The sequence below is a fragment of the Coenobita brevimanus genome, chromosome 94, assembly GCF_032717465.1.
Source record: "Coenobita brevimanus isolate Jiangsu-jjx chromosome 94, ASM3271746v2, whole genome shotgun sequence".
Taxonomy (NCBI): Eukaryota; Metazoa; Arthropoda; class Malacostraca; order Decapoda; family Coenobitidae; genus Coenobita; species Coenobita brevimanus.
Genome location: NC_137047.1, coordinates 30,863,629 through 30,876,917, shown reverse-complemented (window position 1 = coordinate 30,876,917; position 13,289 = coordinate 30,863,629). Strand labels below are relative to the sequence as shown.

The 13,289-nt window shown below is 39.3% G+C and overlaps 1 protein-coding gene across 1 annotated transcript in view; it reads left to right on the top strand.

Moving 5' to 3' along the window:
* LOC145412875 (uncharacterized) overlaps positions 1–12,695 on the top strand; it is a 255,073-nt gene extending 242,378 nt beyond the window's left edge. Inside the window, exons 6-7 of the mRNA XM_080282675.1 lie at positions 11,425–11,554; positions 12,556–12,695. Of these exons, the coding sequence (XP_080138801.1) occupies positions 11,425–11,554; positions 12,556–12,695 (270 nt within the window). The remainder of the gene's footprint in view (positions 1–11,424; positions 11,555–12,555) is intronic.
* Positions 12,696–13,289: the final 594 nt, after the last annotated feature.

Here is a 13,289-nt window from a genome sequence, read left to right as displayed (position 1 = left end):
TGGGGATTGCCCAGCACACACGTCCTGTCTCCTGACTGGCTTTGTGGTGTGTGTGTACTACTACAATTGAAAACTATCCTTATGGGAGCAGTTACTGAGTCCTTGCTTACAGCATGATGTGACAAATAATGTCCCTCTTTATGGTTAACAGGGAATTCTACCTCTTCTATAAATTTATTCTTCAGTTGATCCTTTATAATATTATCATATAGGGTTAGGTGTTCGGGTTAATCTCTCAACTTTCTTAGAAGAGAATTTACCTGAGTCTTAGCTGCATGGTAATTTGTTGGTAACTCCGAATGGTTTAGTTTCCATGGTAATCCTACCCAATACTGTCCATCCTTAAATTCCACTGACTGGTTATACAAATCCAAAGTTATTTTATCTTCAGGGGCTGGTTCCTCAGAGTGTATTCCTACACTGTGTAGATCCCATAATTTGTGTACAGGTTCAATATTTTCATCCGGCAAGTCATTTATGTAAGTAATTTCTAATTCTGCACCTATTCTAGCTACTGTCAATGACTGTGTGGGGGTAACAAAAACTGAGTCTACTAGTTTAGCCTCCCATTTAACTTGTTTTGGAAAAGGCTAATGACCCATAATAAGGTTACCTCCTGGACTCTTGAACAACTGTACCTTATTCTTCTTGAAAGTCCTATGTAAGAATCTTCCACAGTACAGTAATCCGAACCAATTATCATTTTTGTAGGACCCACAGTATCTCATTCCACATTCCGTTTAGCCAACTTTATCCCTGAGCTTTGTAGATGATCAGAGGTTTCCTTCAGTCCCTTTATATATATATATATATATATATATATATATATATATATATATATATATATATATATATATATATATATATATATATATATATATACACTTGTCTCCATATTATCCAGTACAATTGCTGTTATACGGCATTTATATCTGCCTAGTTGTATTACAGGCCTAACTAAATCAAAGGACTGAGCTTCCTTAGTAGTTAAGAAAACTGTAATGGCTAGGTTTACCTTGCCAATAATAGGTAACTTTAATTTCTTCACCATGTCTGCAGAAATGAAGGTTTTCTGAGCACCCGTATAAAAAATAGTGTAAGCCAATAGGTTTCTATTCTCAATCACTACCTTCACATCTGCTATTGGAACTGCAGCTGGCATTACTACTGGAGTATTCCCCTTAGCAATTGTCATATTCACACTTGCAGGTTTAGGAACCTCATTTTTCATCCTTGGGCATAAAGCACTATGATGTCGATCCCTTTTACATTTGAAACAAAGATTTAATTTTGTCTTGCAGTCTGCGGAAATATGCTCGGAGTTCATGCAGATTATACAACATCCCAGTTCCTGAAGCTTTCCTGCTGTAGAAGCATAATCAGGATAATGTTGACAAGATGCACTGGAATGTTGCTCACCACGAAATGCAAAAACTTTCCTGTCCTTTATCATGGAAGGCTTTACTTCCTTAATTTCATCAGCTTGTCTATTCCTTGTCTTTAATATTTTATCCTCAACTTTTAAAGAGCTAAGGAAAGTACCTACCTCTTCTTTAGGCACATACTTAGCCATCTCTGACTTAGGTTTCCCAACCAGTTGGTTAGTGGGATTTTTCTTTATCGTTTAATCTCAGCAGGCTTTAATGTTCCTTGCAAATGTTTACAGAGTTGCATTAAACCTTCTTCAGTCCTCTCACGGGAGAAGTTATCCTTTTGGTACCTACCGTACAAGGCATCCTTGGTTTTTGGTGGAAGCTTTAAGGACACAGTTCTAGAAAGTACCCAGTCTTCTGCCTTAATATTTTCATAAGTACCTAAAGACTTTAAATTACATCTCATTGCAATTCTAAAATTTTGCAAGGAATCAAAATCATATTTAGGTATAGGTAATTCAATTAGAGCCTTCAGTATTTAGGTGATAACCTGCTCCCTGTCTTCGTAGTTTAGTCTAAGGATAGTCAAGGCCACCTCATAATTGTTTTCTTCCACTGGTAATTCTTTTATCAGCATGTAAAGCGTTCCCTTGACCTGTCCTAACAGATATGTGAGTTTGCTCACATTAGGGAGATCTGTTCTATCATGAACTAAGTATCTGAAATGATCCCAAAAGGATTTCCAATTTTGCTCCCTATCAAACTCCGGAAGCGAAATATGTGGTACTGCAGCTTTACTCCGCTGTTCCACAACTTGTATTTCCGCGGCAGTCTCAGCCAATTTGGACTCTCGTAACTTCACTACGGTTAAATATTCTTCTAATTTACCTTCAAATTTTGTAGTCTCTGACTCTGAGATCTTTATCATCAGCTTTTACTATGGCCACTTCTAAATTTACATAACCTTCTTCATACTTAGTCCATCGGTCTTTCAGTATATTCAGGACGACTATTTAATTTCTACCTGGACAGAGGTGTTTCATCTAACTATTGTTTGCAACCATTTATGGCTCTCGTTACCCATCCTGCCTTACTACTAGAAGTTTCTGTAACAAGGGAATAGACGTGTTGACTAATTTCTAAATTAATAAATTACCCTTTAATTTCAACCACAAATTTACCCCAGCTCAGTAATTATCTAATTATTTTAAAATTTGAAGTGTAGGGATTGGGCATATGGTATTAACCCTATCTCCCTGGGTTGTTAAACCTCTAGGGTTATATCTTACTCCTACACTCAGTCTCCAAATAACCCATATATCCCAGGCTGAGCTAATTAATCATTTTAAATTTTGAGGAGTGTAGGGATTAGGTCCACAGTATCAAACGTATCCCCCTGGGTTGTTAAACCTCTAGCGTTATATCTTATCCCCACACTCAGTTTCCAAATAACCCATATTCCCTGAGCTCAGAACTATTTAATCTCTTAGCATACCATAGACCCACCCATAGCTTGTATAGCATAGAACTGTCCTTTCGTCAATTCTATGTAATTTATAAACTTCTGCAGACCCGGATCTCTGCCATGATGATTCCAATGTATACCATCGGCCTTTAGTGTTGCTTGGAAAGGCTTTGCATTAAAGTGGATAAAATCCTTCCCCTACCTAATTCTTTGAAACTTCCTGTTCACGGTTCTGTTAATTAATTTATACGTTCCATAGCAAACTAGTGAACCATATGGTAGGTTTCTAGGCTCAAGAAGGGTTATGGTTACCAAGGATTTACATGAACCTTCTATGTCTCATACCACTGCTAGAATGTTTTCCACAATTTCATTAACTTCCTCATCGTCATGAATATTATTTCCTCCCAGAAAAAGGATAGTGCGGTTAGGCTCCTAGTCTAATACGACATTTAACCTTTCATCATCAGAAAAGGAACTTACCCTTCCACCCGCAGCTCGGTATATACGTATTTCCACATCATCCACCTGTACAGAACGTGGCAATAGGATGTGCCCAATGAAAGCAACCTTAAAAACATTCAGTGCTTCAGCACACATCGGTTTTCCTCACTCGGGGCACCAAAAAAATTTGTAAGAAATTATTTATACACTTCTTTGCCTGACAAGTGTTAGTCTAAGAGGACCTTAAGTAAATTCACTTAAGTCTCTAAGGAGGATTAGGTGTAACTGATACTCCAACTCACCTAGTTATTATTCTCCTATCTCCTAGCTAATTCCCCACTGAATTGGCCTGTTCGTTAACGTTACTTAGCTAGAAAGAGTCGGACAACAGATGACAACGAGCCTGATGTTTAGTTCGGTTGCCTGGGATGCCAAGCGTCCTTGAAGTGCATATTTACAACGTGGTACTTGAACCAGGTCTAGGAGCAGAAGTGACTAACATGGCAACTTGGCAAGCTTCTTCTCCCCCATAGGATTTGAAGAGGTGCCAACTATTTATTAATTACAATGCTAAATAGATTACATCATGATATATACAAGGCAAAGCTAACTAATTAATCTTTGTTTTAATTAAACTAAAGCCAAGCCAAATATTCCCTTTATCCATGTAAATATGTTAAACCCACATCTGCTTTTCATGTGAGGGCTTTTAACCCTCAGGACACGTCATCTACCACCCAGACGCAGTTTAGGTCAATGGAACTTTCCAAAATAATTACATGTATTTGCAATATAGTTGTCCACAAGGGTTAAGCAGCAGTAGTATTTAATTTATTAATAATAAATATTATTAAAGAGAATGCAGTCTCTGGGTTATAAAAACCACTTGAATAGTTATTAACGCTCTCCAGGTTTTCCTCTGCTTCTAACCAGGGATGACTATTTAAAAAAATAGTCAACCACTCTGGGGGAAAATATTTCCCACAGCCAACGTGCCAAAGGTCGATAGGCAAAAACAAAGAAAAAGAAAAGTATCATCCATCGCAGACATTAGAAACCCTTGACACATGTTCTATTGGTCGTACAGTTCATTCGTTTTCCATACCACTGTCATCACCCATTGAATAAACAGTAATTGTATCCGCTTCATTTTTAGTTTGACTCCTTCAGAACACATACGTACTTTTCATAGTATTCTTGTCAATACCACACAAATCAGTATTTCAAAATTTCGATACGGAGGGGATAGATATAGCTTCATTTAAACTGTTCACTACCTGAGTGAATAAAAATATATGGTAGCAGAAAGCGTAAATGAAATGCCTTCCTTTTGCTGATAAAAGTAAGGTTGATGACAATACACTTTGAGTGCACCTTCCATAATGCATATGTCTACTCAGCCATTATAATATATATATATATATATATATATATATATATATATATATATATATATATATATATATATATATATATATATATATATATATATATATATATATATATATATATATATATATATATATATATATATATATATATATATATATATATATATATATATATATATACACACACACACACAAGGTCTGTTAAGAAACACAAGGTCTGTTAAGAAAGTATCCGACCTTAGGCTCTGAAAAAATTAATAGCTAACCTGTTAAGCTAAGACACTAATCCCTTTCAAAGTAGGCCCTTTCTGACTTGACACACATAGCCCATCGTTTTTTCCACTGCCTACAGGTGCTTCGTTTCATTCATTATGACTTCTTCTCTTGTCTCGAATTGGGAACCTCTCAGCGGAGTTTTGAGCTTGGGGAATATCCAAAAATCGCACACAACCATGTCTGGTGAGTAAGGAGCCTTCCGGACCTGCGGGATGTTGTGCTTAGCCCAAAATTATTGAATCAGTTGAGAAGAATGGGCAGGGGCGTTGTCATGGTGCAGCTTCCAACTTGCCACTTTCCTAAGGTCTGACCTCTTCCATCGAACTGCGTCATGAAGACGATGGATAATGTTGTTGCGGTAATGTTCGTTGACAGTCTGACCTGGTGCGTATTCGTGATGCACGACACCATGGTAGTCGGGGGGAAAAAAATACTGTCAACATGAAAGTGCATTTCACCTTGCTGCAGGCATTTCTTTTTGGGGGGATGGGGACTGAGACAACCCTGCATGTTCCCACTGGAACAACTGTGCTTTGGTTTCTGGGTCGTACCCATACACCCAAGTCTCATCTCCAGCGATAACTGTCTTCATAATGTATGGATTGCAATTCACACACTCCAGCATGTCTTAACCTACCGCATGCCAGTATCGTTTTTAAAACGGTCTAACAAAAATCTGTGGATCAGTGCCAGTGCCATTTTAGAATGGTTTAAAATTAAAACGTTCACTGTGACCACATTTTTCAAGATTTGCGGGTAAAAATTGGCATGCATGTATGTTAACTGTTCCTCTATCATGCCTCAGGCAGTCAAGGCCATACATCCACTCACTCACCCTCTCACACTTGCTCTGCCTTTCTCTGCCTGTGTACCTCACCCAGTGCTGTACATAGTGAAGGCATGTTGTAAATATTTTCACGTAAGTGAAGGGACTATACATAGTGAAATCAAGTTGTAAATATTTTCTTGTAAGTGTAAGAACTGTACATAGTGATGTCAAGCTGTAAACACCTTCTTGTAAGTGTCAGGACTCCTCATAATGAAGTGAGGTTGTACCTATCTTCACGTAAGTGTAAGACAATGCATTCAGTTTGAGACAGACACGCAAATTGTGACAGATGTTGAAGTAATAAGTAATCAGAAAAGTGTACTGAACGTTGCTATACCTTACCAACATAAATACCTGAATTTACCTTACATTGAAAACGGCTTTCGCTCACTTACGTGGCGACCGTGAGAGAACGGGAATTCCTGTATACGAGTATGCTGGACTCAATAAAATCCATTTCCGAGCTGTGGTGAGTATTTTAATGGTAAAATTCGTTGTTTTGACATCAAAATCTATCATTTTAGCCAATTAACCCGCGCTGTCCCGGCGACGTGAATTAACGCGGCAACATTGCATGGTCCCTAATTTGCACAATTTTCAATTTTCGCGAGTGATTTCGCGAGTGATTTTTGGCACATATACACGGGACACCTTCCTCTACTCCTCTACAAGATGCCAAGCAGGAACAATGCCTTACACCGCATAACCTCTCCCCCCCTGCACGCCATTGTCTCGACAATTCACCTGTTACCAGTGACCTGGCCAATAAAGACATTCAGGGCCAGAGTGATTCCCCAATCGATGCCAATGTGGAGGACAAAGTTTAGAGGAAGCAACAGTTAGAAATGATGATCAGGTAATGTGGGAAAAAAAGGTCATGAATGGTGATGAGTTAGTGAGTGAAACAATGCTTATAATGCCTATATTACTGTTTGAAAACCAATATACTCTTGTACTACATATAAATTCGTACCAAGTAAATAAATAAATACTGTTTATGAATGGATAAAATAGTTACCCTCCCATAGAACTCGTTTTCTTTGGTGCCAGCCTGTTAGAAAACCCAGTCAGGCAAGGAAGTATTAGCACCTAAATCCGGTATTTTAAACCCCAGGTGAGCGATTTCTCTGTGAATTTTCGATGTTTCTCACCAAAAGCGGATGTTTGAGCCAAAAAAAAAAAAAAAGGTCCAAAAACGTGGGGATGGGGCGTGTTAAAGAAAAAAGTCAAAAAATGGCCAGCACGGGAGTGACCAATAGGTCTAAAAATAGCTGGCACTTGGTGGGTTAAACAACGTTCGTCCCACAAAAGGCGTGGCTCAATCGGTAGAGAGGTGGCCTGCCATTCTAACGAACCCAGGTTCAAATCCCCGCTGGAGCAGGGAACAGTTTAAGGATTTGAATTTCATTAAATCAGGCTTTACTGATCTACCACAACACCCGCTGACATGTCGTAAAAATATCCCCTCTAATACCAATACACCAGTCCGTATGAGACAGCCCTAGCATATATTCAATATGGACGGTGGGTGTTAGCGGCGCTGAAGTGGTGACATGTAGAGGTGTATGGTATGTAGGAGGATTGCTGGGCCTTGATAGCAGGCTGTGAAGCCTATGCCCAGAGTAAAAATGACATCATGAATGTGACGCAGCATCTGCAGGAGATACCGGAAACTGACTTAGAAACATGTTTCAGGAAGTGGAAAAAACGCTGGGCTATGTGTGTCAAGTCAGAAAGAACCTATTTTAAGATGGACTATAGTCGTGGCGCACGACTCTGAAGGTGTCATTGTCATGCCCTGGCAACCTACCCATCAACACTGCATCCAACTTCGTGTATGATACGCCAGTGATTCGTTCATAGTATGTTCGTGTATAATAATATTCGTGTATAATAATATGACCTCTGTATATGATACGAAATCGGACGCACTGCTGACTGGTAGGTTGCCAGGATACGATAATGACAACCTCAGAATTATACATTGTGAATACAGTTTCCTAGCTAAACAGGTTAACTATTTATATTTTAATGCCTATGGTCGAGTACTTTCTGAGAAGACCTTATATATATATATATATATATATATATATATATATATATATATATATATATATATATATATATATATATAGATAGATAGACAGATAGATATTAGATTTAGATTTAAAGTGTTGAATGTTTTTAACAGTTTCCAGTGTTTCTTTCGATAACTGCCTCACATTTGTTTTATGGTGAAATGTGATTCATACATCCTATTTCCTATCCTTAATCCACCTTGTTCGTCACCCTACTAATCTTTCTGTAGTTTATCTTACCCTACACTTTACCTTATCGCAGAGATGACTAACACATGTATAGCTCTTACATTCCCTCCTGTACCACTAACTTTTGTATAACAGCACAATAATATCCATTTCATCCAGCCAATGGACACTTTTCCCATCACCCATGCAATCCTAAAAATGTTTATTACTATGAAGTCCACTACCATCTTCCAACCACACTTCAGCATTACACCAGCCATTTTGCGCGACAATCCGTATTACGTATGAGGCACCTGTGTCCCTTTAGATATTAAACACTTATCTAAATTACTCTCCATCATCGCATTTCATTTTATGATCTTTATATGTCCGTTTTTTACACGTTTTACATTTGTCAAGAATTTGCACAATTTCATGTTTCTTCTACACTTTCTTAGCAACTATATTCCAAGATCCTCCTGTACTCTGTTCATATTCTCTTTCGCTGCTTTTTCAACCTCATCTTGGCCATACTCTTGTTTCTCTTGTTTCACATAACATTTGACCACTTATGTTGCTGAATCACTATTCAAATGATTCAACACTTGCCATTACTGCTTCTTCCATCACACCAAGCCATTTTAAAAATTCCTTCCCGACTCCACATACTACCTTACGTACAGTGATCAGTTCCTCAGTAAAAAAATATAACTATCCCGCTCTGTCCACTTACCTCCATCACACCTTTCTCGTTTTTCTCTCATTCGTACAGGACACTGCAGAGGAAGACCTCCGACATCTAACTCCTTTCGGACCTATCAGCTATTTACCTGTTCTGTGTAATTTTAGCAGAACTCCTAAATTCGTCTCTCATTCTTACTTCCTGTCAGCATTCCTCAATGGGGAAATGGGAAAGGATGTGACCTGTCCACGTCTTTTTTTATATCTCGTCCCCGCCCCAGAGGGGCTCGGGGACTGGTATTGTTTTCATTCGGTTTGTCTGTTTATTTGTTTGATTGTCTGTCTGTCTGTTAACAACTTTACATGAAAACTACTGGTGTGATTTTGACTATTACAGGGATGATGGACTATGACCTTCTGATCACCCGATTAAATTTTGGACTAAATTGGGCCAAGGCTCAAGCTGTAGGCCCCCAAAATGTAAAAACAAAAATCTTTTTTGGCCTTAACTCCATTCAGATCCGTCGTATCGACACGAAACCAAAACCTAAATGTGCATCTTTCAAATCTGCATCCTATAAGATGCCTCATTACATCAGGTGGTAGTCACCTCCCCAGTCAGCAGTAGGGGGTCGGGCCTAAAATTTCAAATAGGCATAAAATCGTCAATTTTCACCCAGTTGACTCCAAATTTGATATGTGATATCTTTGACTAGATGTCCTGTTGTGTTTATAGGTCAGTATTAAAATGACTGCCGGGGACGGGTTTGTTGTGCCTTGGCACTGCTTCTTGTTCATTTTGTTTTTTGGTCAGCTCTCTGATTTTGCATCTCCATGCAACACTAACCATTATCATTTCCATTCATCCCTCAGCATTGTTAAGCTTACGTTCCAAAGATTTATTAGATGCTCCCCATTCGAGTCAGCTCTCATTTTTTGGCAGTTCTTCCTCTGATTAACTGAAAAGAATGATGTCCTCAGTAAAATAATGATTTATTGATTGCTACTCTTGATATTAACTAATTTGTCATTCCAGTCTATGTTTGTGGAAAATGTTCTTTTTGCCTTCAGTGAATAGCTTCGATAAACTTATATAAATCACCTTGTCCAATACCTCTCTTTATTGGTAAAAACACATGAGGCCGTCTCCGGCTACACCTCCTATGGGTCAACCCTCACACACCTGTTTTCCCCAGAGGACCTCCTCCCGCATTGACCACATACTTCGTGAACCTCTAGTCTCCATGACCCTGTTTTCATTACTGATGTATTTTCCCCATACACATAATAATTCCATGGACCTTTATTCCCTCATGGACATTTTTCTCATGGACCCATTTTTCCCTATGGTTCTGTTTTCCCAATGGATCTATTTTCCTCATGAACATATTTTCCCCATGAACCTGTTTTACCCATAGAACTCATTCTCCCATGTGACCTATTTTCTCCCAAGAACCTACTGTATTGTCCACCATGAACTTTCTTTCCACCATGGACTGCTTTCCTCATAGACCTATTTTCCTCCATTTCTCTTTCAGGACAATTTTTCCGTGGATCAATTTTCCTCAAGGATATATTTCCTCCCCATGGTGAAATACTGACCTATTTTCTCCCATAGGCCCATTTCCCCACATATTTCTTTTTGCCCATTTAAAGCATGTTTTCATTTAGGCTAATTTCCCCCAAAGACTACTCTCCCATCTACTTCTTTCTCCACATGGACATATTGAAGCCATGAACCTATTTACCCCATGGATTTATTTTCCCTCAATCCACCCAGCCACCATCCCACACACCTACCCATTCACCTAGTGTAAGCTGTCTCAGAAGTAGCATGATGACTCGACAAATTCCACACACACACACACACACACACACACACACACACACACACACACACACACACACACACACACACACACACACACACACACACACACACACACACACACAGCAGATTCAATAGTATAGATTTGGGCAAGTAATTTTATGGTAGCAGTGCTATATCTCCAAATATTTTAAACTTTGAAAATTGAATCGATATTTTTTTTCTGTTTAGTAAATTCCATGCAAAAGATCTCTTATATCCTTAAATTATCTCAATTACTTGTTTCATTACTTGAATTTGACTTTCTTTGGCTGACCACTGCGAAGTCCGGTTTCTTCTCTTGACATGTTTATAATTAAATCGATTTGTAAGGACTTTTGTTAACAGTATGCGCTTAACAAAAAGAAAATCTGTTGGGGAGTAATATTTCCTGTCTTTAATGTCATCCTTTTAAGAGATGCAGTTAACAGACGCATTTTTCCATGATTGGATATTGCTTCGAATTGCAAGCACATTTCTTTCTCTTCAACTTTATTTATTTATTTATTTTTTTACTGGTCTGTTCTTGCTACTGTTAAATCTACAAATGTCCCACCGTTGCTGAGTATTTTCATATTTTTATGACTGGTAGCGCAGGACAGTGCTCAGACAATTCATCCTCATGAAAAATTATGCCAAAAATTGGAATGTTATTTATTTTACCTCTCGGCAAACAACTTTTCTAAATGAATGTGAAATTCCTCCATTAAATTAGAAAAATTAACTCCAATGTTATATGAAGACACAATTCATTTTTATATTCTCTCACATGGTCTGTGTCACATGAATATGACAGCTTGCTGGCACAGTGTCTGCTGACTGTGACATCACCTGTACCTACCTCTCCACCAGGTGGCCTCAGCAGGTGGCAGCTTGCAAGCAGAATGTCGACTGACTCTGGGGTCTCTCAAGGAAAGCGTCTTCAAGACCCTTCGAGTTAGGATGAGAATGATTTCCTATGTGGACAACTACCAATCCTCAGGTGAGTCACTTATGTATCAAAACGTCTATGGACATTCAAGGATGTAGTCGTTAGCACATCTCGCCTACAACTGGAATATCCAAGTTCTGTTTCCGGGCCAGTGAGACTCTTTGATATATATATATTTTAAAGTCTGTTTTTACACAGCTGTAAAACTGGAGTTGCTGTTGTTGTTGCTTAGTTCCGGGCCGTCTGATCTAGTAGACCCGTCGACCGCAAGTAGGCAACCGTCCCTATGGGGTTGTCTCGTAGGTTCTCTACACCATTGATGGTGTGGGTATTTCTTAGTGTGGCATGTGATGTGTAATGCTCCATTATGTGTTATACTGTGTGGGCCTAACCTATAGGCTAGGCACGTGTCATCTGAGATTTCATACAAACCGAATCTAAGCTCAGGAAGGCTGGGTGATGTCCTGCTCTAAGCCTAGCTGGGTGAACTCGATCTTCTCGATTTAACGACGACTCCAGTGAGTGAAAGTCAGGAGGGGGCTTGTTGTATGGTGTTATGATCGAGGTGATGTATTGCCCTGCGCGTGAAGTGAGTATTTAGCTTTTTCATTGTTGGTGTTGAAATGTCTAGAGGTGGGATATTATTGTACAGGATTGATAGTTTGTATGGTGATTGTTTTATTTGCCTTTGTGGGTTGTGTGTCACTGGCATGTAGTGAGGGGGGTGTTGTGTACTGGCACGGGCTGCTGCACAGAATTGTGTCCCCCTAATATCATGGTAGTAGTTTCCGACAGGAAAGACTTTAGTTTCAGAATGTAAGTCAGCTGTGGGAGTGGTTTAGGTGCAGCCAGTAGTGATGCATAGGGCGTTGCTCTGTTTGTTTTATATGGTATTGTGGTGGGTATTAAGACAGGATGAGAATCCATGTTGGGGATGTATAGGGCATCACTGATCTAATGTATTGCTTGTAGAGTAAGGTGAGTTTCTTTTTGTTGCTCAAAATCTGGCCCTGTAATTGCCGTGACTGCATGATGTCTTGTACATGTTGAAGGTGAGTCCGGTGTCACATGCCACTCCAAGGATCTTAGTGGAGGGTGTATGTGGCACATATATATTGTTAAATGTGATGTGAGGGGAGTACCTGTGTTCATGTGTACTGCTGGTGATGAGTGTGGTGGAGGATTTAGGTAGGGCGGTCGTCAGTCTGCTGTCCTAACCCCAGGTCCCTAGTGTGTTGAGGTAGTCCTTTTACAGTGTGCAGGCTGTGTGTGAATGTAGTGTGTGGTTTTTCATGGTAATGTCATCTGCATATTAGGCAATGTTTGTGGGTGGTTGGGGTGTGGGAATATGCATTCACAGGTTTAAGAGTGGGGATAAAAGAACGGAGCCGTGTGAAACTCCACTGGAGAAATTTCGTGTTCATGACCAATATAGTTGAAAAATATAAACGTGAGGCAGGTGTCACGAGGAACTTGGCGGCTGTGCTCAGTTCCGTTCTTTATGCTTTTTAGCCTGTGGTGCGTTATTCACCTGCTGTTCAAGGATACAAGGCCACAACATTCTCCAGGTTATCGCAGTTGCCTACCGTAGTACAGTACATCATTTTACCGACCAGTCCAAAACGGATGGATGGACATTTGAGTTCATCCCGCACCAGATTTCGAACCCTGGCTCTAAAAGGTCGGCACCTTCGTAGCTAGCAACACTGATCAATATGGTGCCGCATCGGTAGAATAAAACACTAAGTAAAAATGCTAGGATATTTCCAAAGCTATTTAGATATGA